Raw genomic sequence first — 24215 nt, 5'->3', positions numbered from 1 at the left:
ACCCGCCCGGCGGCCCGGCGCTGCGCCTTTCCGGCCCCGGGATCGGTCCGGGCCGAGGCCGTCGGGCGCGCTCGCCCCGGAGCCTGAGCGCGGAGCCCTGCGTCGGTGTCGGCTGCGCTGCGCCGGCCTCCTCTCGGCGGCGGCGGCGGCGGCGGCGCTGGGGGGGTACTGTTTCCGGGGGTGGGGGTGGGGGTAGGACCGGGGCGGGGGGGAGCCGATGATGTCAGCGGCGGCGGCGGCGGCGGCGGCGGCGGCGGGGCCGGGCCGGGGCCGGGCGCTGGGGGGGGCCGGGGCCGGAGCCGGAGCCGGAGCCGGAGCTGGAGGCGGGCGAAACCGGAGCGGCCGGGGGCGGCCACGGGGATGAGCCGGGCCTGGCAGACGCGGCGCCATCGCAGTCAGGTGGGCCCCGGGGCGAACCGGGCAGGGCCAGGGCGGACCGGAGCCAACAGCCGGGCCCCCTCCCCGCTGCCCGGCGCCGCGGGGGCCCGGGCCGCGCCCCGCGCCGCGACCGCTCCCCTCTGGGGTTGACCTGGGGGCTTAGGGGTCGGGGGCTGAGCCTGGCCCCGCCTCCAGGCGCGCGCGGCGCTGGGGGGCGACTAAGGGGGCCCCGGTGCGGCGTCCGACCCGGCGGCGGCCCGGGGGCGCGATCGCCCGGGGCCGGGGAGGGGGGCCGCGCTCCCTCCCCTCCCGAAGGGTTAATTCTGCAGGCCGGTGCCCCCTTCCCCCCCCGTGGGGCAGGTTGGGGGTGGGGTGGGGCGGGTGTGAGCCCGGGCCGGCGCTGCAAGCTGCTGGGAGGGCGATGGCGTAGGAGCCAGGCGGAGAGGGGGAGGGGTGGGCCGCCCAGCGCCCCGGAGTTGGGGTGTGCGGGGTGCGCAGGGCGAGCGGGGGCCCCGGAGCCGCCGTGCCGTCGGGGCAAGGTTGTGGCTGTGAGTCCCGGAGATTGTGTGTCTCCTGCTGTGTTGTGGGGCAAGGTAAACCTGTCCTGGGCACCACCGTTTGCTCGTCCGGCAGCCAGGGGTGCGGGTAGGGCCGTCCCTGAGCCGCGGGGACAGAGAGCCTGATGGAGGGGTGTCCAGAGATGTGGGGCAGAATTACAAGAGGTGGCCCTGTGGCTTTGGGTGACAGGTCCGCATTGGAAAGCAGGGCACAATCCATGCGGAGTTAGTCAGATGTGTGGTTTTATGTATGTTTGATGCAGGCGTGTGTTTTCTTGCACATATGAACTATTTATGAACTGTTGTTTTCTGCATAGCTGGCGTGGTTAGCGTATGTGCTGTGGAGGGCACGAGCGTGCCGTGGGGATGTGCCCGTCCGGAGGGGGCTGTTGTGTACCTTTGGGTCGGAAGGTGTCACGTCCGGGTCCCCTTTCTGTGCCCCGCCGAGGTGTGGCCCGGTGTTGGCGAGGATGGCCCGCCAGCTGGCTTTGTGGGTTTGTGTGTTATGAGTGAGTTGCACAGGGGGGAGCAGGTCTAGAATTCAGGTCCCGAGGATCTGTGGCAAGTGAGAACCCCCCAGGGTGTGTCCCCAGGTACTTGTGGGGCCCAGGGCACTGCTGTGAGAGGGGCTGGGGGCGGGGGGAGATGGGCAGGTTGTGTTTATGGGATTGTGCGCAGCCGGGCGAGGGCAAGGTTGTGTGTCTGTAACGTTCTCTCTGGGATTCTTTTGTGACGTTGTTTGTGGGCGCCTGTCCGTGCTGTGGGGCTGGGAGGCGAGCTGGTCAGAAAACACTTGTGGGGAGGGAGGTGGTGTGACAAGGGCAATGTGGGCCTCAGCCTCGAGAGATCAGCCTCTGGCCGAGTGTGCGTGCCTGCCTTCTGCGCGTCCGAGCGGCCGTGCGGGGCTGCTGGGGGGTATGTTCTGAAGAAGGCAGGGAGATAAATATGGGGCAGAGCAAGGGCAGCGGGCGGGAGGCCTGGGGGTTGTCGGGGTGGCCCGGCGCGTCTTTGTGCGGGGTCTCAGTGCTTGCCCCTCGCGGCCCGCCCAGCGTGTCAGGGTCACCGGGAGGAGAGGCCTGGCGGCTGCAGGGAAACAGCCTGCACAGGCACAGTGGCTTCTTGGCCATGTTTATGTAAAGGCCGGGTGTGACTCTGGTCACTGACATGGAGAAAAGAAACACGAAGTTTTCAGTCCCCTCCTCCGGCTTCACCCTCTTCTCTGCCCCCCTCCCGGGTACCTCTGCTTTCCCTGCTCTTCTGTGACGCACGCACGCGGCGCTGCTCCTGCCACTGCGGAAGGGTCTGGGAATGGAATTCGCTCACTAGGCAGATTGCTCAGAACAGGTTTTCCTCACCTTTGTGTGTGTGTGTGTGTGTGTGTGTGTGTGTGTGTGTAGGGGTGAGTGGTGTGTGTGCTGTGCTGGGCCTGGCTGGGGGGAGGGGGGCTAGGAGGGCACTGTGGTCGGCCGTCCGGTGTGATGGGAGTGGGGGCCGCCGGCCTCTGTGTGAGGCCCACACAGCAGGTGCATTAGGGCCTGCTGGAGGGGAGGGAGGCCTGGACTGGAACTGAGGGCTCCTGGCCCTGCCGCTTCCTCCCTGGCACTGGCCCTGAGCGAGCCGTTGCTCATCTGTAAAATGGGCCTAGATCCCTGCCCTGCCTGTCTTCCAACAAGGACGTAAATGGCACGTGGAAAATGTACCTGCAAGGTAGCTCCAGTCTGGGGGCTCTGCGGAGCCCCTCTTCAGGGCCTGGCTAATAACAATAGCAGCAAACTCTTACCGAGTACGTACGGTGTGCCAGGCGCTGTTCTCCGTGCTTTTGTATATGCTCGTTCATTTACTCTTTGCAACACCCCGTGGAAGGAGGTGTTCGAATGATCTCCCTTTTTCCAACGAGACAGCTGAGGCCCAGAGAAGTTAAGTCATTTGCCCAAAGCCACTTTGCTGGTAAGAGGGAAAGCTCTAGATCCTGTGCTCTTCCAGGCCGTTCTCTGCTGCCTTTCCGAACGAAGCTTTCTGCGGGCCTCTCTGTGCACGCCCCCCCCCCCCACTTCTCCCCCGTTTCTGCAGAACCTAACCTGTACCAGTCCGTCTCAGAAGACCAGCGTGCTTTGACAATGACACAGGGAGTCCCAGCCCAGGCAGTGAGGACCTACAATTGGGTGCTGGCCACGGGGGCACCCAGTGTTGATGAGCCAGGCACAGGAGAGATTGTCCTTGGCCTTTGGGTAGGGGAGGGCCAAGAGGGAGGTGGCATTTGAGTTACATTTTGGAGGCCTTTGGGCAAGAGGTTGGGAGAGACTGCGTCTCTGGTGGGAGAGACAGCACAGGCAAAGACGGGGGGGGGGGGCAGGGGGCCAGGGGGCTGGGGGAGGGCACGTTGAGGTGGGAGAGCCCCCTGGGTGCCTGAAGGAAGTCTAATGCAAGGCAGGATTGGAAAGGAAGATTGGAACCGGACCCTTAGATGGCTGGCTGAGCCATCTGAATTTTATTCCCGAGTGAGCATGGGCCAGTGAAGGTTTCTGAGCCCAGGACCAATGCAGCCTGAGCCGGCTGGGGACAGGGCCCCTCAGGGAGAGGAGGACAGGACACCGGGAGGTAGGCCTGGAGGCAGGGGAATAACCTTGGGCCAGGCAAGTGTTAACAAGGGCCTGAGCTAGTTCGGGGGCCAGAGGCGGGTTGAAGGGAAGCGTTCCGGAGCCATTCCCAAGCCGGGCCGCAGATCCGACCCTGCCTGGTGAGGAGGGCTGGACGCGGGGAGCGAAGGAGAGGGCGGCGTCAGACGGGACACAGTTAGGGCTTAGCACGTGAGACCTCATGTGGTGATTTCTGTGACCCACTGGCCGCCCACAGGCCCCTTCAGGGCAGGATCCCGAGGCCTGGAAGAGGGGAAAGATTTTGCATCTAGGTTCACACGAGCCCGGTTCTGCATTTTAACTCTGGGGCTCACATGCTGAGTGACCTTGAGCAGGGTATATCCCTTGGTGGGTCTCAGTTTTTGCATCTGTAAAATAGGGATGATAGAGATTCCAACCTTGGATGGCCGCTCGGAGGAAATCATGCGGTGAGACAATCCACACAAAACCCTGGGAGTGTATCAGGCAAAGCATGAGTGTGCCGGCCGTGGTCACGTCATCCTCCTCATCCCCAGCTGCTGACCGGCTCAGTCCGCCACTGAGGCTGGCTTCCTTCCTGAGGGTGGACAGACCCCGGGATGACTTTTTGAAGGAGGCAGATCCATTCACTCCCCAAAATATTTTGGAACTCTCCCATTATGTACCGACCGGCACCTGTCTAAGCAATGGTGATAGCTGTGAGCAAAGCAGTGAACACCTCCCTCCCTCGGAGCTGACGTTCTAGAGAGCCATGAACAGTATGTTGTGCTGAGTGCCAAGGAGGAAGACAGAGGAGAGGACTAGGAAGTGCAGGGAGGCGGGGGTGGCCAGGAAGGCCTCCAGGAGAAGGGGACCGGAGGCTAGGCTTCAAGGAGGTGGGGTGGTGAGGCGTGGGGCTGTCCGAGGAAGAACATTTCGGGCAGAGGGAACAGCAGGAGGCGCTCGGAGCCGCCCCTCGGTCACACCTCTCAGATCACGTAGCCAGTCAAGAGCAGGGAAACCATGAAAACAAATAAAAAACTAAAAACTGCAGAGCCACCAACCTGCTATGAAGCCCGATTTCTGCCTCCTCTTCTCTACCACTTCCCCCCACTACTTTTTGGGACTGAGTTCCGAGATAATAATAAGAGCGATAGCGTTTATTGAGCACTTACCAAGAGCCAAGTACTCTACTAGGTACTGCCACGTCATGAGCTCATTTAATGTCTACAGACAAGCCTCCGAAGGGGGAACGGACTCATTATCCCCACCTTATAGACAAACAGCCTGAGATACAGAGAGGTTAGGGAACTCGCCCAGGGTCACATAACTCCTGTCTTCACCTCCTGTAAAACCCCGTAGGGTAGTCGCCATTGATGGGCAGTTGAACTCCGGGGAGCTGGGTCCAAACCCTGGCTTGGTTAGCAGCGAGCCAGGGGGAGCGGATCGCCCCACCACTGCATCCTCTCCTCTTTCAGGTGAGGAGTTTCACGCATTGAAAGCCTCAGTTTACTCATCTGTACAGTGGGATTGATGAGAGACCCCGCTGTGGCTGTCTGGGGGTCCTTTTGAGTGTTGACGTGGGATGAGGCAGATAAAAGCTTAGCACTGTGCTCGTCCCACGGACCAATTCTCGGGTGCCAGCAGGATGTCCTGCGATTCAACTCGATTCTGACACCATCCCTGTGGGGTACGGTCGGATCCCGCAGATTAAGGACTCAGTCCCATGAGACTGCCCGCTTCAGATGTCAGCCACAAGTCCGGGCCTCCCATAGTTCTGGCCGACCAGCTAAACATCGGGGTTTCCCATGGCCCCCCTTTCAGCTTCGAGAATATGCTAGAGAATTTGCTAGAATGGCCCGGTAGAACTGAGGTTGATGCTTACTTAGGTTTACTGGTTTATTGCCTAATAAAGGATATGCTAATTCATGTGAATAGCCTGGAAAGGTCCTGAGCGCAGGCCCTCCTACCTGCGCCAGTTGGGGTACGCCGCCCTCTCGGCAAGTGAATGTGTTCACTGACCCAGAAGCTCTGTGAACCCCACAGTGTAGAGATTTTTATGGAGGCTTCATCACGTAGGCATGATCAATTATTAACTCAATCTCTGGCCCCTCTCCCCTCCGCGGAGGATGGGAGTGAGCTGAAAGCCCCCAGCTTCTAAAGATTTTATTTATTTATTTATTTATTTATTTATTTATTTATTTATTTGAGAGCGAGAGCACAAGTGGGGGCAGGGGGAGCGGCAGAGGCAGAGGGAGAAGCAGACTCCCCGCTGAGCAGGGAGCCCGATGCGGGACTCGATCCCGGGACCCTGGGATCATGACGTGAGCCGAAGGCAGACGCTTAATGACTGAGCCACTCAAGTGCCCAGCCCCGAGCTTCTAAACATGGCTTGGGCTTGGGGGTGACCAGCCCCCAACCTGAAACTCTCCAGGAGACCACCAAGGTCACCTCACTGAGAACAAAAAATACTCCTGCCACCCAGGAAATTCCAGAGGATTTAGGAGTTCTGTGTCAGGGACCAGGGTCAAAGACCAAATATTAGCACAAAAGATGCTCCTAGCCCCCCCTATCACTTGGGAAATTATAAGAGTTTTAGGAGCACCATGTCAGGAATGGGGATGAAGACCAAATATACATATTTCCTACAGTGTCACAATATCACAGCTAGAAACCTGTCCTTCCTGATGTGCCACAGTTATGGTCAAGAACACAGCCTTTTTTTTTTTTTTTTAAGATTTTATTTATTTGACAGAGAACACAAGTAGGCAGAGTGGCAGGCAGAGGCAGAGGGAGAAGCAGGCTCTCCGCTGAGCAGGGAGCCAGACGTGGGGCTCGATCTCAAGACCCCAGGATCATGACCTGAGCCAAAGGCAGCTGCTTAACCGACTGAGCCACCCAGGCACCCCAAGAACACAGGCTTTCTAGCCAGACTTCCCCGTATCAGACCCCAGCCCTAGGTACTAGCTGATCACACATCCTTGGGTGAGCTATCTGGCATCTCTAGCTTCAGTCTGTCCATTTTTTTTATTTTTTAAGATTTTATTTGACAGACACAGCGAGAGAGGGAACACAAGCAGGGGGAGTGGGAGAGGGAGAAGCAGGCTTCCCACCGAGCAGGGAGCCCGATGCGGGGCTCGATCCCAGGACCCCGGGATCATGACCTGAGCCGAAAGCAGATGCTTAACAACTGAGCCACCCAGGCTTTCTGTTTAAAATGGGAAGCTGGGGCACCTGGCCGGCTCAGTCGGTGGAGCATGCGACTCTTGACCTCAGGGTTGTGAGTTCGAGCCCCATATTGGGTGTAGAGATTACTTAAAAATAAAATCTCTATGACAGGGAAACTAAGTTGCTCCCTTTAGGCTAGTGATGAGGAGTGGAGGAGGTCATGCAAGTGAAGTGCTGGCGCTCGGAGGGGGGAGGTGCGGGGGGCCCAGCGGCCCAGGGGGCTATCATGGAAGGGGGGAGCCCTCTCCCTCTTTCCTCACCTTACCACCAGAACTGGACAGCAGCCCGCACGCGGGGCAGCTTCTGTAGGGGATGGGGGTGCTTCTGCAGGATTCCCGCCCCCTTCGATCCAGCATCTAAAGGGGTACCACCTGACCCAGTACTGGCGTGTGCCTCGCAGTTGGGACTGTTAAGAGCTTTTGAATAGCACCCCCCTTTACCACCTTCCTCCTCCAGGAGAGGAATCAGAGCAGTCTTTTTGGGAACATGACACGGGCCGTGGCAGGGAGGCTTTGCAGCCCAGATCGTATGACTAATAAAGGGGAAAAGAGCATGGTGTTTTGGTGGGGAGGGGGGATTTGTGAGGAACTCCCGCTGCAGGGTACCTCAGAGGTTGCATGTGGCCCAGGGCGTGGGGAAGGAGAGCCTTCCCGGGTTTCCTGGAGGGTGGACGAGAGGGGCCACAGCTCAAATCGGGGTCGCCTGCTATTCCTCTCGGATGGGCCTTCCAGCAAGAGCCGAGGTCGGGGGTTGCGTTTCCCTTGCCCCCTTTTAAGCCAAAGTCCCAAAGCCACCAGCGTTCAGAGTAAGGAGTGGGACCCAAGCTGCTTCATGCTGGGTCTGACAGCCTTTCCAGTGCCCTCCAGAGACTGGAGCAAGCGGGCGTGTGTGTATGGATCGGTCTGAGGTCTTTGGTGGTCACCGGGCACCAGAAACCTGCTCCAAGAGTTATGGGACTGGGGTGTGTGTGTGGGTATGTGCAGGTCCTCTGCTAAATTGACTGTCTAGCAGTTGGGCCCAATAAAAAAACTCTAGTAAATCTATTTTGATACGTAAATGAGGCTATTATACTGAAAGACAACATGCAAATCTTTGATTTTCTTTTGAGCCCTGAAGATTGGGCCAAAGGGACTTGAGAGTGATCCAAGAGGCTTCCCTGGACCTATGGGACTGAGCTACGCCGCCGTGTTGTGTGGAGGTGAATTGGGAGCGTGCAGATTACCTCGTGCTGGTACTTCTCCGGGCCAGCAGCAGAACGGGGCTTTGCAAAGAAGTGTGTGCCCTCCTAGCCCCAGCTGGATGCAGCTAACCAAGAACCTGACAGGCCCCCGGGAGGGGGTCAGGGTCTGCAGAGCAGCCCGGGTGCCGCCCCCACCTCCTGGGGTCCTTTCCGGGCCAGCTCCCTTCCTGAGGACGCGGTCTGTTTCTCCCCAGAAGGAAGAGGCCCCGCAGAAGGGACTCGTTGAGCCACCCCCGCTCTGCTCCATGTTGGCTGTGCCCTCAGGTGAGACGGGCGAGCGCCCGCAGCCGGGGGGAAACCGGACACGAGGCAGTTTTTCGAGGCTGGGACGCCCTGCGAAGTGGTCAGTGGTCAGTAGTTGTCCTGGGGGCCTCCTCGTCCTCCGGGCCGGAGAAAGGTGACCACTGCTGACGTCTCTGGTCTGCGGACTTGGGAGCCTTTGACCTTCGCCATGACCTGAGCCAGCCCTGGCCGCCTCCAGCCCCAGCGTTTGCCATCCTGGGGTTGGATGCTGGCCAGACGAGCGTGGCTAAGGTTAACCCCTGCCTTCTGCGGCCGGAAGTGTGTCAGTCTTTCTCCAGTCTCTGACCAACAGCAGCGCCCCCACGCCCTCCCAACTCACCTCCCTGATGACAGAGGCCCCGCCCCTCCGCCCGGCCTCTGACACCCCGCCCCCGGCTGCTTCTCCCATCCAGGCTGGCGCCATGCCCCCCCCAGCAGAGGTGACGGACCCGTCCCATGCCCCCGCCGTCCTGCGCCAGCTCAATGAGCAGCGGCTCCGCGGCCTCTTCTGTGATGTCACCCTCATAGCTGGAGACACCAAGTTCCCTGCTCACCGCAGTGTCCTGGCTGCTTCCAGTCCCTTCTTCAGAGAGGCCCTGCTCGCTTCAGCTCCGCTGCCCCTCCCACCAGTTACTGGGGGCCCTGCCCCCAACCCCGCCACCACCACAGCTGCCTCCTCTTCCTCCTCCTCTTCTTCCTCTTCCTCCTCCTCCTCTTCTTCCTCTTCCTCTTCTTCCTCTTCCTCCTCTTCCCCCCCTCCGGCCTCCCCCCCCACTTCCTCCCCGCCCCGGGTCCTGGAGCTGCCAGGGGTCCCAGCAGCTGCCTTCTCTGATGTCCTCAACTTCATCTACAGTGCCCGGCTTGCCCTACCCGGCGGCGGAGGGGACGGGGCAGCGGTGGCGGAGATCGGAGCGCTGGGGCGGCGTCTGGGCATCTCGCGCCTGCAGGGCCTGGGGGAGGGAGGCGATGCCTGGGTACCTCCTGCCCCAGCCGCCATGGCCGCCTCGCAGCCCGCAGACGAGAGCTTCGGGCCTGGGCCGAGGCCCGCCGGGGAGTGGGAGGGCGACAGGGCTGAGGCCCAGGCCTCCGACTCGCAGGCCCCCCTGTCCCGGCGGCCCCTGCCCTGCCCGCGATGCGGGAAGAGCTTCATCCATCCCAAGCGGCTGCAGACCCACGAGGCACAGTGCCGTCGGGGGGCCGGCACCCGGGGGTCTGCGGGGGTGGGCTCCGGGGGCTCGGGCCCCAGCGGTCCTGCGGGAGTGGACGCCTCCGCCCTGCCCGCGCCGGTGGGCTTCCGAGGCGGCCCCGAGCACGTGGTGAAGGTGGTGGGCGGCCACGTGCTGTACGTGTGCGCCGCCTGTGAGCGCTCCTACGTGACCCTGTCCAGCCTGAAGCGGCACAGCAACGTGCACTCGTGGCGGCGCAAGTACCCCTGCCGCTACTGCGAGAAGGTGTTCGCGCTGGCGGAGTACCGAACCAAGCACGAGGTGTGGCACACTGGGGAGCGCAGGTGAGCGGCCCGGCGGCCGGAGGCGGGGCCCGGGTGGTGGCGGCGGAGCTGGGAGCCGGGCAGGAGTCGGGGCGCCAGGGACCGCAGCGGGGAGGAGCGGGCAGAGCGTGGGGCCCAGGGAGTCGCGGCGACAGCGGCCCGCTCACCCACTCACCCCTGCTCCCCGTCACTGGGGCAGCCGCCTCCCTCCAGCCTCGGCCCCCTGCCCCCGATGCTCACTGGCACCTCTGGGTGCCGGGTCTGGCCTGGGGCTGTGGGGAAGGCCGGGGCGGGAAGAGGAAGCTGCCCGCATAGGAAGAGACGGGGGTTGGGGGGGGTGGGGGGGGTTTGCAGACATGCCCGCGGGGAGCCGGAAGGTGTCTTTCCGCATACGTCCCTGCTCATGAGACATTCTCCCACCCCCCCACCCCCTGCTCTGTCACCGGAGCTTCCAAAGAAGGCTTCGTGAGTTAGGCAAGGCGTGTGATTATTCCCGGTTCGCAGATGGACCAGCTGGGGCCTAGCGTCTCACAGCCGGTGGGGGGCACTGAGCTAGGACTGGTACCTCTCCTGAGGCTGGCAGGATGGGACAAGCAGCATGAAAGGAGGGTGAGCGCTGGGGGAGCCATAGGTCTGAGTGGAGGACGTGGGCAGCTGAGGCCCTGGCTTCAGGGCCCCTGACTCCAGTGTCTCTGTCCCCGCCCTGTTCCCTGCTGTCCTGGCCCAGGTACCAGTGCATCTTCTGCTGGGAGACCTTTGTCACTTATTATAACCTGAAGACCCACCAGCGAGCCTTCCATGGCATTAGCCCCGGCCTCTTAGCCAGTGAGAAGACACCCAATGGAGGCTACAAGCCCAAGCTCAATACCCTCAAGCTGTACCGCCTGCTCCCCATGCGGGCAGCCAAGCGGCCCTATAAGACCTACAGCCAGGGAGCCCCCGAGGCTCCCCTCTCTCCAAGCCTCAGCACGCCGGCCCCTGTAGCCATGCCTGCCAGCCCGCCGCCCGGACCCCCGCCTGCCCCCCAGCCCGGCCCCCCACCCTCTGTCATCGCTTTCGCCCGCCCGGCTCCCTCTGTCATTGTTCACGGGGGCAGTAGCAGTGGTGGAGCAGGGGGTGGGCCGGCCAACACGGGGGGAGCCCAAGCTGCCTCGGTCATCACTTACACTGCTCCCCCGAGGCCCCCCAAAAAACGTGAGTACCCACCTCCTCCCCCTCAGCCTGCAGCCACGCCAGCCAGCCCGGCCACAGCGGGCAGCCCGGCCACCGCCGCGGGGCCGGCCACAGCCACGGAGGAGGCCAAGGGCCGGAACCCACGGGCTGGAAGGACTCTGACCTACACGGCCAAGCCAGCCGGCGGGATTGGCGGGGGTGGGGGTCCCCCCGCGGGGCCTGGCCGGGGCCCCTCTCAGCTACAGGCTCCACCTCCACTGTGTCAGATCACCGTGCGGATCGGCGAGGAGGCCATTGTCAAGCGCCGCATCTCAGAGACTGACCTGCGCCCTGGGGAGCTGAGCGGAGAGGAGGTGGAGGAGAGCGAGGAGGAGGACGACGAAGAGGACGAGGACGAGGACGAGGACGAGGACGAGGACGAGGAGGAGTCGAGGGCTGGCGGGGAGGACCAGCTCTGGCGGCCCTACTACTCCTACAAGCCCAAGCGCAAGGCCGGGGCGGCGGGCGCGGGCGGCGGCGGCGGCGGCGCGCCGCCCCGGGGCCGCCGGCCGCCCCGCTGGAGACAGAAGCCGGAGCGCAGGAGCTGGGAGGACGCGCCGGCGGCCGAGGGCCCCGCGGGGCGCGCCCGGGCCGAGCGGAGGCACCGCTGCGCGGACTGCGCCCAGACCTTCGCCAGCCTCAGGAAGCTGCGCAAGCACCAGGAGGCGCACGGCGGCGGCGCGCACGGCCCCCGCGCCGGCCGCAGGCCCTCCAGCCGCTTCGCCTGCCCGCACTGCGCCAAGGTGTGCAAGACGGCGGCCGCCCTGAGCCGCCACGGCCAGAGGCACGCGGCCGAGCGGCCCGGGGGCACCCCCACGCCGGTCATCGCCTACTCCAAGGGCAGCGCCGGCGCCAGAGCCGGGGAGGTCAAGGAGGAGGCCCCCCAGGAGATGCAAGTCTCCTCGTCCAGCGGCGAGGCCGGTGGCGGGAGCGCTGCGGCTGCGGAGGGAGCGTCCGAGGCCGCCTCTCTCCAGGACCCTGTCATCTCAGGGGGTGAGGAGCCCCCGCTGGTGGCAGGAGGGGGCAACTATGCGTATCCGCCTGTGCAGGAATTTCCACTGGCTCTGATTGGGAGCGGCAGGGAACCTAGCGGTGGGAGGGGGAAAAGTGGCAGCGAGGGGCCCGTGGGGGCCGGGGAGGGGGACCGCGCGGAGGGGTTGGGGGCTGCCAAAGTCACCTTCTACCCAGAGCCCTACCCGCTCGTCTATGGCCCCCAGCTCCTGGCCGCTTACCCTTACAACTTCAGCAACCTGGCCGCTCTCCCGGTTGCTCTTAACATGGTCCTACCTGACGAGAAGGGTGGGGGGGCCCTTCCCTTCCTTCCAGGGGTCTTTGGCTACGCAGTCAATCCTCAAGCAGCACCCCCTACTCCCCCAACCCCACCTCCGCCCACTCTTCCTCCACCAGTCCCTCCTAAGGGAGAAGGGGAAAGGGCAGGGCTTGAGAGAACCCAGAAGGGAGATGTGGGGTGAGCTCTGGGCCCACCTCCCCCCTTTCACCAGATGCCACCCTCCCCGACCCCCCTGCCACTACCAGCTCCCTGGCTTCCCTGCCCCTTGGGAGCCCCTCCACACTCTTGTGCAGGGACTTGGGGGCCCCTGGAGCTCAGGGGTCAGGCTGCTTTGTGTGAGATTGTAGTTTTCCCATCTCCTGGGAAGGGATCTTGGGTGGTTCCCCTCTCAGTTCTCCTCCAGGGAATGGCCTCCATGAGGGGCAGGGCCAGCTCCCATCCTTTCTCCAGCCCTTGGGGCAACTGAGCAATATACTTATATGAATCTCTACTCACGGCCCCCACCAGCTCTGAATGTCTAACCTACCCTCCTGATTCGTAAACCCGGGGGGGGGGGGGGAACCATCTCTCTCACCTAGTGACCTCCCCTCATTCTGAAGCTTTCTCTAAGCCCCTGCCTAGATGCTTCCTAGCACATTCCATTCTTCGTGGCCCAGGGCCTGGACCAGACCATTGTGATACCTGATACCTGCCCATCTGGAAGCATGGCTTCCATTCTTCCCAGGGGTGGGTTTCTGTGTCCCTGTCTCCTTGGCTTCCATGCCTTTAGATCTTCCATATTCCTCCTCTCCTAGACTCTGGAGATGGCCTCTTCCAATCCAGGTCAAGGAGGTGTTGGGGGGAGGGCTACCCATCTGTTCCACGGCTGAGCACTTTCCCAGCCCAGGGCAGCACTAATCTTGGCCCTATCTTGACCCCCAAATCCAGTGAGCCCCAGATTCTTCCAAGGCAAAGAGGTGAGTAGATCACACCTCTTCCTGCCTCTACCTATGGCCTCTTCTGGGCTAAATCAGATTTGGGGGCCAGGAGGAGGGAGCTCCATATGGGACGGGGAAGGGAATCTACTTTCTCCCTGGTTTTGTTTTGTTTTTTTTCCTGATGGTTTCTCCCAGACTAGACCAAATAGCCAGAAAAGTGATGGGGGTTGGATGGGTGGGTAAGCCCAAGATTTGCACATGACCTCCCATCCTTACCTTTACCTCCATCTTCCCCAGTGTCGCTTCCCTCACCATTCACTCCAGGTGGTTTTTGGGGAACCATCCTACTCCCTTGGTGGGCTTTGGGGTATCCCCACCAACTTTTCCTCCAGAATAGCACCTTACACCCCATCTTTGACTCAGTTCCCCACACCCAAAGATCCCAGCCTAGGGATGGGGCGCAGGGACCTTAAACAGTCCCTAATCCCTAATTTGCACTAGTTAACCCTGGTCAGGGGTCCGTATGTTTCCTTCCAGTGGGGGAGTTGAAGAAATGTTTGCTCCTAATTCTCTTTGACGACCGGCCGTCCCCACTCTGTGATTGGATGAACATTTCCCATCCCACCCACCTCCCCCCTCCCAAAAAAAAAAAAAAAAAAAACAACAGCTCACAAGGGGAGAGTCAGTTTGGGGGAGCAAATCTGATAAATGGGAATTAGAGGAGTGCAGTTTAAAAGGGGGAAATGCTGCCACCATTGAGATGGGAGCTTAATCCCAGCTACTGTTTTCCGGGGCCAAGATGGCTGCCCTCTCTCGTGGCTGAAAGGGCAAGATCATGGCTTTTGGAGGGAGGTGAGCTTGTGGGAAGGACCAGGAGCATCCTCCTGCCTCCTCTTACCCTCCTAGTCTACAGGAAGGGGGAGGTTTTTGACAGGCTCCTGAATGTTAACCACGGAGGAGTGTCATTCCTTCTCTCCTCCTCTGTCTCTTTGCACTTTTCCTGGTCTTGGCCACAGTCCGAGTGAAGAGTTCCTACTGAATGTACCAAGTTCCAATTTTTAAGGGGGTAAAATGCTTAAAACGGGAAATGCAAAAAAAAAAAAAAAATCACTAAAAAAATTCCCACAAATCTCGTTTCTGGCACTTTAGAAAAACTGCGAAAAAAGAACATAATAAAGAATACATATATATATATCTACACACAAATTTTATATATATATATATACACACACACATATATATATACACACACACATACACACACGCACACACACACAGCGGAACCACAAGGGAGACAGAGCCTTGGAGGCAGGGGGCAGACATGATGACAGCTCTCCTATATCCTTAACCTGCACTCCTCTGAGGCAGAAAGGCACAGGAAACGGAAGGAGTTGAGGATGGACCGGGGGATTTGAAATTTCAGAACAGGTCAAAATTCCAAAACCACAGACATTTTCGGGAGAACTGAGATCGTAGGCACTTATTTTTTTGAAAATATGGTTTAGGAAACTAGCTTCCAGAATTTGGTGGTTCTGGGCAACAAATGAGATTGCGGCAAATTGGAGATTAAAATACGTGTATCCGAGCTGGGGAACTTGAATATTGTGAATTTCAGATGTTGGAAATTTGGGATTTTGCAATTCCGTCTTTTGAAAACTATTCAAGTCTTGTCAGTTTGTGCCCTCTTTCCCCATGTTCTCTGGGGAGAAGGGTGATGGTGGAGTGGAAAGGCCACTGGTTCTGTGCCACAGCACGCAAGGTTTAGAATCCTACAGACTAGCTCTATACGTAGTGAGGACCCAGATTTAGAGAAACTGACCAATATTTATCTCCGCATCTGTGTGTGTGTCCAATTCTCTAGGCCAATAAACCAACAAGACAAACAAACTGTGCTCCGCACTGGGATGCCAAGTGCACTTATTTGCGTGGCTGGGGAGTCGGCTGGACAGGGACATGCTTCCCTTGTCTCCCAGGGATCCTGGGAGCTGCGGCTGTATGATCCCTCTGAGGGCACAGCCTCCAGCAGCTGAGGAGGTGTGAGGGCTTGGTGACCCTGCGTACGTCCCTGTAACGGCTGCAGCCACTAGGGCTCAAGCTGACTTTGGTCTGACCTCCAGGCAGAAACATTAACTCAGCCCAGTTCGCACAGCCTGCTGGGCACAAGATCCTAATGTCCCGTGCGCCTTACACCTGGTGCAACCCGCTCTCCAAATCGAAAAGAAATGGGCATAAAGTGAGGGATGGTCGTGAGATACCACCACCTTTCTTTTTCTACTCCTAGCCTCTCATTGCCTTCAACTCATCTCCCCACCCCTCCCCTTGATTTTGTCTAATGTTATGGAGGAACGGGCAAGTGAAATGAGCCAAGCTGGTCGGCTGGGTGGGGGCTTTGAGGTGCAAATACCTTGACCAGGGTGGGCCGTCACACTGATCAGCACTAGCAGGCTGCTGCCAACAGGGGAATCAGGCCCGGTGTTACTGTAGTTTAATTTTTTTTTTTTCCCCAAGAGAAGCCAGAAATCCAAATTCCTCTCTGCAATATCCAGATTTTTAAACTAGCTAACTCACACTAAAAATTGTGCAGGCCAACAACACAAGTCACACAAACACACCAGTTTGCAAACTCTGATGTATACTGTGTAGAGCTTTTGCTCCCATCTTCTCATGTGACCTTCAGACTTGGGGACAGATACTATTCTTAGCTTCATTTTACAGTCATGGAATCTCAGGCCCAGAGCGGCTTAGTACCTTATCCAAAGTTTGAGCACCAAAGCTGGAACCTGAATGAAGGTTTTTTAAAGTGCTCTTTTCCCCCCTCATTACAAATGCATCCTTTTAGAAATAACCTTTTTATTTTTTTTTAATCCTAAGGATAACACTTACTACAAAACAATAAATTACAGGAAAGTAAAAACAAAGAGAATGACCACTAGTCCCAACATGCAAACATAAGCACTACTGGAAGGAAGGAACTGATGTAGTTCCTTCCAGGAAAAAAAAAATTCTCTAATCACTCAACAAATGTGAAGCGCCTACTATCCTATAGGTCAGGGCCTGTGTCAGGTACTGGGGTATGACAGTGAACAAGACGCAGTTCCTGCCCTCCTAGGGCTTACAGTCTACTTCTTCTTTGTTCCGTTCTACTGGCAACCTAGTGTTGATATCCAAAGGAACTTCTACGAGAAGCCAAAGAATAAATAAACCGATAGTGCTTTTCTGGTGGGGCCCAGGGCTTCAGTTGGCCCCGTCCCACTTGGGCGCTCTCCCCAGAAAGGCAACGATATGGGAAGCCTGGATTCCTAGTGCAGTCGAGAGGCAGAAAGGCACAGGCCTTGACAGCGCTGCCCAACTCTCAGTTCAGCTGGCCGAGGACCTGCGTCTTGGCCCTCTGTCCTCAAGGAAAGGGGTCGGCAGGGGGCAAGTGGTACGAAGCGTCCAGGAAGATGACGAGGGTCCCAACGCTCGTGAAGATGATGAAGGTCCACAAGAAAAGGCGATCCACTACCATGGCCACAAACTGCCAGTCCTCTTTCAGCTGGGGGTAGGCAGAGTACACGGTCCCTGAGCTCCGGAGCCCCAGGGAAGGCCTGCCCGGTACCCTCGCCCTTCTCCCACGGCTCAGAGACAGGGGCGGGCCGCGGGACCGAGGAAAACGAAACTGCGGACGACCGATGGAGCGAGGAACCAGTCGGAAAGCAGGGGGCGGGACCAAGGGAGGCGAGCTTCCAATCAGAAACAAGAGCGGGTGCTGGGGCGGAGCCGGGGTCTGCGGGCGGAACCGAGGCCACCCAGGCCCCGCCCTGCTCCACCCTCATTGGACTTACCGCGTCGCGGTCTTCCTGCTCCTGCAGCTGCCGAGCGATGTAGCTGATGGCGGAAACGGCCTCCCGTAGTTCGGGAGGCAGGCCCACAGCCCGGGTTGGACCATCGGTAAGTCGCCGCAGGTTCGGGGCAGACAGTTCAGGCTGGAACCTGGAAGAGGCGCGACAGTTTGGCCAGGCTCAAGGCTCCGTCCCGACCCCTTCCTCCAACACTCTTGTCAGTTTTCAAAACGTGAGAAGGCCCTTTAGGCTCTCCCCGCCAGCGGCGACCTCTCTAGCCTTCCGCAATTCCTCCCATCTCTATACGCTTTAGTCTCCGCCTTTCCGCAAAGTAGGCGGTGGAAGGGGGGGGGTACTACAATTCCCATGATGCCCAAGGGCATCTTCTGGGACCTTAAGCCGCCTGCCTCCGCACAGTCTTCTGGGAACTGTAGTTCCCTCTCTCCCTTGCTTGTAAGCGACGGGCAGTAGGTACTACCTGTTGGGTTTAGGGAAGAGAAAATCGTTCGGTGGCTTCCGGATGAAATATTCATCTGTTCCCCGACCCCAGCCACTTCCTGGAGAATCCCTGAGGGCTGCAGGAGGTGGCTCCGGCATCAGGTCTCTCTCAGGTTTGGGCCTCTTCAGACCCAGGTATAGAGGGAGTTTGTGGATGAAGATCTGCTGAGTAGAAAGGCGTGTTGGCGGGGGCTCTCACGCTTTCAGACCGCAAGGGAAGCGGCCCGCCGTTCCCATCCACCTGCCCATCCCCGCGCATGCGTGCGCGCGTCCCCCCAGCCACAGAGCCTCCAGAGCTCCTAAGTGGGTTGCGAGGCGTCCCGGCTGGAAAGGAAAGTTCCGAGGGCTTCCACCCTGACAGGACCTGGCCCTGCGAATGAATGTTTCCCTGAGACCCCCAGTATGAGCAGTACTGACGAAGAAAGTAAGGAATCTATGACATGACAGTGTCGGGAGGGTAAAGTTAACTGCGCAACGTTTCAACATCCAACAGGCCCCGGCACTAGAACATTCCACCAGGAGTTGCAGTTCTCCCTTAGGTATGAGAAAGGGAAGGTTGAAGTTGGTAGGCGGGTTGCAGGAGTGATACCTGCACAAAAAAAAAAAACAAAACAAAACAAAAAACAAAAAACGAACACCGGGACTGAAAGTTAACACAGGTCAGAGGAGGACATCTTACCTGGCGGACCCAAACGGGCATTTGGTGGGTGTGGGGTGAGCGATGGTGCAGGTTGAGGACTACGACGCTAAGGATGACTGAGAAAGTGACGAGAACCATGGTAAACATGAGGTACTTGATAATGATGGGGACAGACAGGGAGGTCTCAGGAACTTTGTCTGCCAGCAGCAACAGGAACACGGTAAGGGTCAGCAGCGCAAAGATGGACAGCCCCATCTTCTCTCCTTGCGGGCCAGAGGGGAAGGCAGAAGGATTAGGCTTTGCCAGAAGGCAATTTCCATGGCATTTTCAGTGACCTCCAGCCCACACAAGGACAGGCTTTTGGAAGGGCCAACTGCATGCAGATGACTGTTAAAATTATACCTCCAGCCCAGACTTACTCTCCTAAACCCCAGATTTATAGCCATCTGCTGATTTAACCTCTCTGCTTCGATGTCCAATAGACGTCTCAAACTTAACATGTCCCAAAACTAATCCCCTGACCCCCAAACCTTCCCACAGGCTCCCACATTTCATGAATGGCAAATCCATCTTTCCTGGGGCTCCGGCCAAAGTCCTATCAGTCATTCTCAACTCTCCTCTCTCGCTCTCATCCCATATCCAATCCATAGCAAATCCTACTGGCTGTACCTTCAAAATATATTCGTACAAAGCACCATTACCTCAGGTCTGAGTTATTATAAAGGCCTCCTCTTTGCTTCATCCTATTTCCCCCTGCTGACTGTTCTCAACAGAGCAGCCAGATTGATCCTGTTAAAATGTAAATCAGATTGTATCCCTTCTCTCTTCAAAACCTTCCAGTGGCTTCTCCTCTTCTTTAGCATAAAAGCCAGTCCTCAGTGTGGTTGACAAGGCCTTCTTCCCATTATCTCTCTGACTTTATCTCCTACTGTTTTTCTCTTGCTTCCTTCATTCAGTTATCCTGGCTATTTCGTGAATACACGAGGCTCACTCCCAGTTCAGGATCTTTGCATTCACTGTTAACTCCACTGGGTACATTCTTCCCCCAGGTATCTGCCAGGGTCATTCTCTCACCCCCTTCAACTCTTCCTTCAAATACTGATCAAATATTTCCTTTTTATTGAGGCATTCACTGACCATTCTCTATCTTTTTAAGATTTTATTTTTAAGTAATCTCTACACCTAGTGTGGGGCTTGAACTCACAACCCCAAGATCAAGAGTCACGTGCTCTACACCTAGTGTGGGGCTTGAACTCACAACCCCAAGATCAACAGTCAAGGGTCCCCTGACTGTTCTATTTTATTTTTATTTATTCTTTTGGCGGGGGGAGGGCAGAGGGAGAGGGAGAGAATCTTAAGCAGGCTCCATGCCCAGCGCTGAGATCATGACCTAAGCAGAAATCAAGAGCCGGACACTGAACCAACTGGGCCACCCAGGTGCCCCCTGGCTGTTCTATTTTAAATTGTAACCCCTACCCCCATTCTCATCCTCCCTAACCACTTTTCCTACTTTATTTTCCTCCTTAGGACTTGTCCTCTTCTAATATACTATCCAATAGATTTATTTATCTTGTTTATTGACTGTCTCCCCACTAGAATGTAAACTCCACAAGGGCAAGGATTTTTGTCTCTTTTATTCACTGATGTATTCCTAGTGCCTACCTAACACATTATAGATGCTGAACAAATATCATTGCGTGAATGAATAGACCAACCCTTGTAGCTTTTTAAAAGGAACTAAATAGCAACTTGAAGGATCTAAAAAAGGAAACAAAGTATATAAGGATATGCCAGGTGGCTGAATATTCCTGTGGCATAAAATAGGCACCTCAAACTTCAAGGAAGGTATCGAAATAAAAAACTTTTATGGTCTGCTCTACTTAAGTCCTATATAATACTGGGTTCCAAGATTTGCTCTGCTCCGGGAGGAAGTAGAAGTTACATTTGGAAGTGTGTTCTAGAGCTGGATCACTTTCCTTCCCTAGACAGAGAACTTGATGCCAGAGAGAAGGAAAGCATACTTTAAATACCAGAGTTAAGGATTTCAGTCTCAGAATCAGACTGGCACCAACCAGAGCTGGAATCGCGACACTACCTCTAACTATAATGTGGGGCAAATGACTTAAACTCTCTCAGCCTCTTTGTCCTTCTCTGTAAAGTGGGAAGACAATTCAGTATTCACCTCACAGAGTTGTTCTAAAGATTAGTATTGAGTTCACGTAGGAGCGCCTGGGTGGTGCAGTCGGTTAAGGGTCCGACTGTTGATTTCGGCTGGGGTCGTAGTCTCTGGGTCACGAGATCGAGTCCCGTGTCTGGCTCTGCGCTCAGCGCAGAGTCGGCCTGAGATTCATTCTGCCCCTCCCCCTTCTAAAATAAATAAATCTTAAAAAAAAAAAAAAGAATTGAGTTAATGTATGTAACATGTTGGGGCGCCTGGGTGGCTCAGTCGCTAAGCATCTGCCTTCGGCTCAGGTCATGATCCCAGGGTCCTGGGGTCGAGCCCTGTATTGGGCTCCCCGCTTGGCGGCAAGCCTGCTTCTCCCCCTCCCACTCCCCCTGCTTGTGTTCCCTCTCGCGCTGTCACTCTCTCTCTGTCAAATAAATAAATAAAATCTTAAAAAAAAATGTATGTAACATGTTAACTGTACTACTTATAGGAAGTGCTCAAAAATAGTAAAAATAATAACATTTACATAGAACTTACTTGGTACCAGGCATAGTTCTATTAACTCCATTAATCCTCAAAATAATCTTGTTAGGTAGGGACACATAGGAAGGAATCTGCCCAAGGTTACTCTGTAACTACATTATGCTGCCCCCTAGAGAAATGTTGCTATTATTTCCAAGGGAATCTCCAAGGGACTAGTAGGTGTGGGGGGGGGGGGAGTGGGGGGGAGTATACCAGGAATGGGGAAAGGGAAAGGGAGAGTTGTCTAACCACAGGAGTTTGTTGGTTCCAAGGATGAGATCTTAGGATTCTGAAGGAAAGAGTTCAGGAGTTCCTGGACGGAGAGAAGTGGGCAGCAGAGGGGAGGCAGAGCCTGAGGTTAGAGGGAAAACCTGGATCCAGATGAGAAGACTCTGGTTGAAGGGAAAACCTGGGCAAGATCGCTGAAGCACAATCCATGATGGCTTGGGTTGGCAGAAAAACCTTGCCTGGTTTCAGGGTGGACAGGAAGAAGCTGAGCAACTGGTAAGAAGGAGGGTTGCCAGCTCTTCCCTCCCTTACCTGCATCTGGCGGCAGGTAGAAGACGAAGATGGCCAGGAGAGTGATGAGGATGCATGGGGCAATGACATTGACCAGGTAGAAGAGAGGCTTCCGGCGAATGATGAGGTAGAAGGTGACTTCTTGCCGCTGTCCTTCCCCCCCTCCCCTAGGATCCGCTGGAGGCTGGATTAGCCGAGAAGGCTTGTGGATAATTTCCCACTGGCCATTCTCTGGGAGGAAGGAGAGGGGAGGAGAGAAGAAAGGGACACAGATGTGGGACCTGTCCTTATTGCTGCCAGATATGGCTTGCTCTGCCACATCCTAGACCCGAGGGTGGCTGATATGATAAGGCGCTAGCTGGACACTGGGCTGGGCAGCCCATCTCTGATGAACGAGTCTCCACTTCCACATCTGCGAAATGTAGAGAGTCCCACTTACCTTCCCGACCCCACAGGTTGTACTGGGCATTGCCGAAGGAGGAGGGTGTTTATCAGCCTGTTAGAAACTGGAAATCATAAAGCCCATGGACGTGGGAGCCATGCCCACTCACCAATGAAGGTCCCTTCATGAATGTGCACTTCCTGCCGCTCCTGCTTATCAGGACCCAAGCCGGCCCGCAGGCTGACCTCGGAGCTGTCGTAGCTGTAGGAACTGAACACCATCGTGCAGTTCTGCCAGTCGAAGGGGAAGTAGGTGACCTGGATGGAGCGGGGGTGGGGGGTGTCACCAGAGCTGCCAGAGAACTGTTCGGGGCTGGGGGCGTTGGGAGGTCATTAGGCAGGTCACAGGGATGTAGGGTCACAGACGAATTGGAAGGTTATTAGGGGAGGCCATGGGCAACGGGAGCGAGGTCACTGAGAAACACTGCAAGTCAGCGACAGTGGGCAGAGAGGATGAAACAACGCAACGGGAGCGATATGGGAGGGTTATGGGGGATAATGGAGGAGGGACGGGAGTCGCTGCGGAGGCCGTGTCTCGGAAGAAGCAGGGTTCCCAGGGGAAGCCCGGGCACCTGGATGCTGCAGCTGCTACGGTAGAGGCCGGGAGGCTGCCAGCGCACGGAACCATTGGAGGACACCACGACGTTCAAGTCCAGAGCAACGTCAAAATTTCCGTCGTTGCTGCGGGGGAGGAACCTTCTCGGTCGGGATCAGGCCCCGCCCTCCGGAGGCCCCGCCCACCTCCCCGCCTCGGGGAAGATCTTACTTGTTTAGGAGCACCACGTCCGGAAGCCACACGGATCCAGCCGTAATGCGGAGTGAATCGATGCCGTCGTGCTCCGCGGGGTCCCAGCTCAGCCTGTAGTCAGTCCACTCCTGTGGAAGCAGAGGCTGAGGGGCTGTCCGGGACTGGAGCCTGGGAGGGGACGTGGGATGTCCGGAGGAAGCCGGAGAGGGAGTGCAAGGAAGGGGAGCCGACAGGCCTGGGCTATGGTCCTGGAAGTCGGGGTTCTGATTCCGGCTGCACCTTTACTCGCTGGGACCCCATCAGCCAATTTCCTCTTCCCTCGCCCTGGGCCCCCAGTTTTTAGTCTGTAAAAATGAGGAGGTTGCACTAGCTAGCCACTAAAACTGTTTTTCAAACTGCAGTTAGCGACCCTTTAGTGGGTCGGGAATCAAGTTAGCGGCCCCCAAAACATTGTTAAAAAAATTAGAATAAGAAATGTGTGGAATGCAACTCCCATAGTAAAGATAGGTACTGTCTCCTGAAGCTTCCGCTCCGTTATGTTTTCTGAGGTCGTGATGCAAGATACACTCTTACTGAGCGGGACATTGGAGGAAATTGGAAAGGCAGCGGGACGCCCTCTCCCACCCCGTGGGGTCTCCATACCAGGTCTAAGTACACCTTTGTGCTCATCTCCTCATCCTTCTCGTTCTAGAAGGGAAAAGTTTAAAGGGTAGAGGTGATGTGAATAGAGAGAAATGAAGGGGCTCGGCGGGTCAAGCTCTCTCTGGAAACCCCTCTTTTTCTGAGCCCCTCTCTCTTGGCTCCAAGCCCCGCCTCCTAGATGCGGAATTGACTTAAGCCCCGCCTCTATCCCGGAAACTTCCGGCCGTCCCGGGCCCCACCCACAGCCCGTAACTCACCCAACCCTGAATCTCCGCCCGCTGTTGTTTCCCGACCTAGTCCGGCGCCAAGCTCCGCCCCAGCCTGCGACCACGCCTCAAGGCCCGCCCCCCAGCCTTCCCGTAGCCCCGGCCTCACTTCAGGGTTCCTCGCCCTACCCGGCTCTACCCGCGGCCGGTCCAGCAGCCACGCCCACAGCTCGTCCACTGGTCCGATTTCGACCCAATCTCTGCTAACGGCCTGTCCATCTCCCGGCCTGGCCTCGCCCCAGGCCCCGCCCCCAGACGGCCCCCGCTCCGGCCCCGCCCAAAGCCACGCCCCCATCCGGAGAGCGCGCCCGGCCTCCACCCCGGCGTGCGCCCTCACCAGGCTGATGAGCTGCGCCAGGCTGAGGCCAATGCTGACCCCGACACGGTCCCCCACCTCCCGCGCCGGCCGCACCGAGCTGTCATAGCCCGAGAAAAGCTTCTCGCGGAGCCGGCCCTCCGCCTCCGTGCCGCGGGCGCCTGGAGAGGAGAGCACGAAGTGAAGCCACCGCGCCCGGCCACGACCCCTGGCCCCGTCACTGCCCCCCCGAGGCCCAGACGTACCAGGGGCGAGCGGCGCCCCCAGCGCCCCCAGCAGCAGCAGCAGCCGCCCTGGGGTCATAGCCCGGCCGCGTTGCTCAGTGAGTTCGCTCGGTTCGCCAGCGCAGGGGAAATGACGAGGCGCCCAGGAATGTGCACCTGTTGTTGGGGGCAGCCGCCAGCCCACCCGCCCCGCCCCTGGGACTTGGTCCCGCCCCAAGCAACT

At 57.9% G+C, this 24215-nt stretch overlaps 2 protein-coding genes across 4 annotated transcripts; one reads left to right on the top strand and one right to left on the bottom strand.

The window, feature by feature from the left end:
- Positions 1–327: 327 nt before the first annotated feature.
- On the top strand, positions 328–13852 carry ZBTB4 (zinc finger and BTB domain containing 4). 2 transcript variants are annotated; one of them, XM_045889980.3, is made up of 4 exons: positions 328–399; positions 8192–8261; positions 8693–9789; positions 10496–13852. In XM_045889980.3, exons 3-4 carry the CDS (start codon positions 8702–8704, stop codon positions 12450–12452), a joined length of 3045 nt encoding a protein of 1014 aa, XP_045745936.2. In that variant the 5' UTR covers positions 328–399; positions 8192–8261; positions 8693–8701; the 3' UTR covers positions 12453–13852. The 2 variants fall into 2 exon arrangements, with proteins under 2 accessions (XP_045745936.2, XP_045745934.2); XM_045889978.3 differs by lacking the exon at positions 328–399 and adding an exon at positions 7885–7955.
- Positions 13790–24147, bottom strand: CHRNB1 (cholinergic receptor nicotinic beta 1 subunit). 2 transcript variants are annotated; one of them, XM_045890038.3, is made up of 11 exons: positions 24014–24147; positions 23790–23929; positions 23187–23231; positions 22563–22672; positions 22369–22477; positions 21907–22054; positions 21377–21586; positions 18187–18410; positions 17488–17672; positions 17013–17160; positions 13790–16723 (listed from the first exon to the last, which is right to left on the bottom strand). In XM_045890038.3, exons 1-11 carry the CDS (start codon positions 24069–24071, stop codon positions 16583–16585), a joined length of 1518 nt encoding a protein of 505 aa, XP_045745994.1. In that variant the 5' UTR covers positions 24072–24147; the 3' UTR covers positions 13790–16582. The 2 variants fall into 2 exon arrangements, with proteins under 2 accessions (XP_045745994.1, XP_045745995.1); XM_045890039.3 differs by having other exon boundaries at positions 17488–17669.
- Positions 24148–24215: the final 68 nt, after the last annotated feature.

The sequence above is a fragment of the Mirounga angustirostris genome, unplaced genomic scaffold (assembly GCF_029215605.1).
Source record: "Mirounga angustirostris isolate CCGP_5_RB_7025 unplaced genomic scaffold, mMirAng1.0.hap1 SCAF_17, whole genome shotgun sequence".
Taxonomy (NCBI): Eukaryota; Metazoa; Chordata; class Mammalia; order Carnivora; family Phocidae; genus Mirounga; species Mirounga angustirostris.
This window is presented reverse-complemented; position numbering and strand designations above follow the sequence as displayed.

Excerpts from the sequence above, each read along its gene's own strand:
- ZBTB4 (XM_045889980.3), top strand. The coding sequence starts at position 8,702 with ATGCCCCCCCCAGCAGAGGTGACGGACCCGTCCCATGCCCCCGCCGTC. Across the intron at positions 9,790-10,495 it reads TGGCACACTGGGGAGCGCAG|GTACCAGTGCATCTTCTGCT; the intron begins GTGAGCGGCCCG and ends GTCCTGGCCCAG.
- CHRNB1 (XM_045890038.3), bottom strand. The coding sequence starts at position 24,071 with ATGACCCCAGGGCGGCTGCTGCTGCTGCTGGGGGCGCTGGGGGCGCCG. Across the intron at positions 23,930-24,013 it reads GGGGGCGCCGCTCGCCCCTG|GCGCCCGCGGCACGGAGGCG; the intron begins GTACGTCTGGGC and ends TCTCCTCTCCAG. Across the intron at positions 18,411-21,376 it reads CTACCTGCCGCCAGATGCAG|GAGAGAAGATGGGGCTGTCC; the intron begins GTAAGGGAGGGA and ends CTGGCCCGCAAG.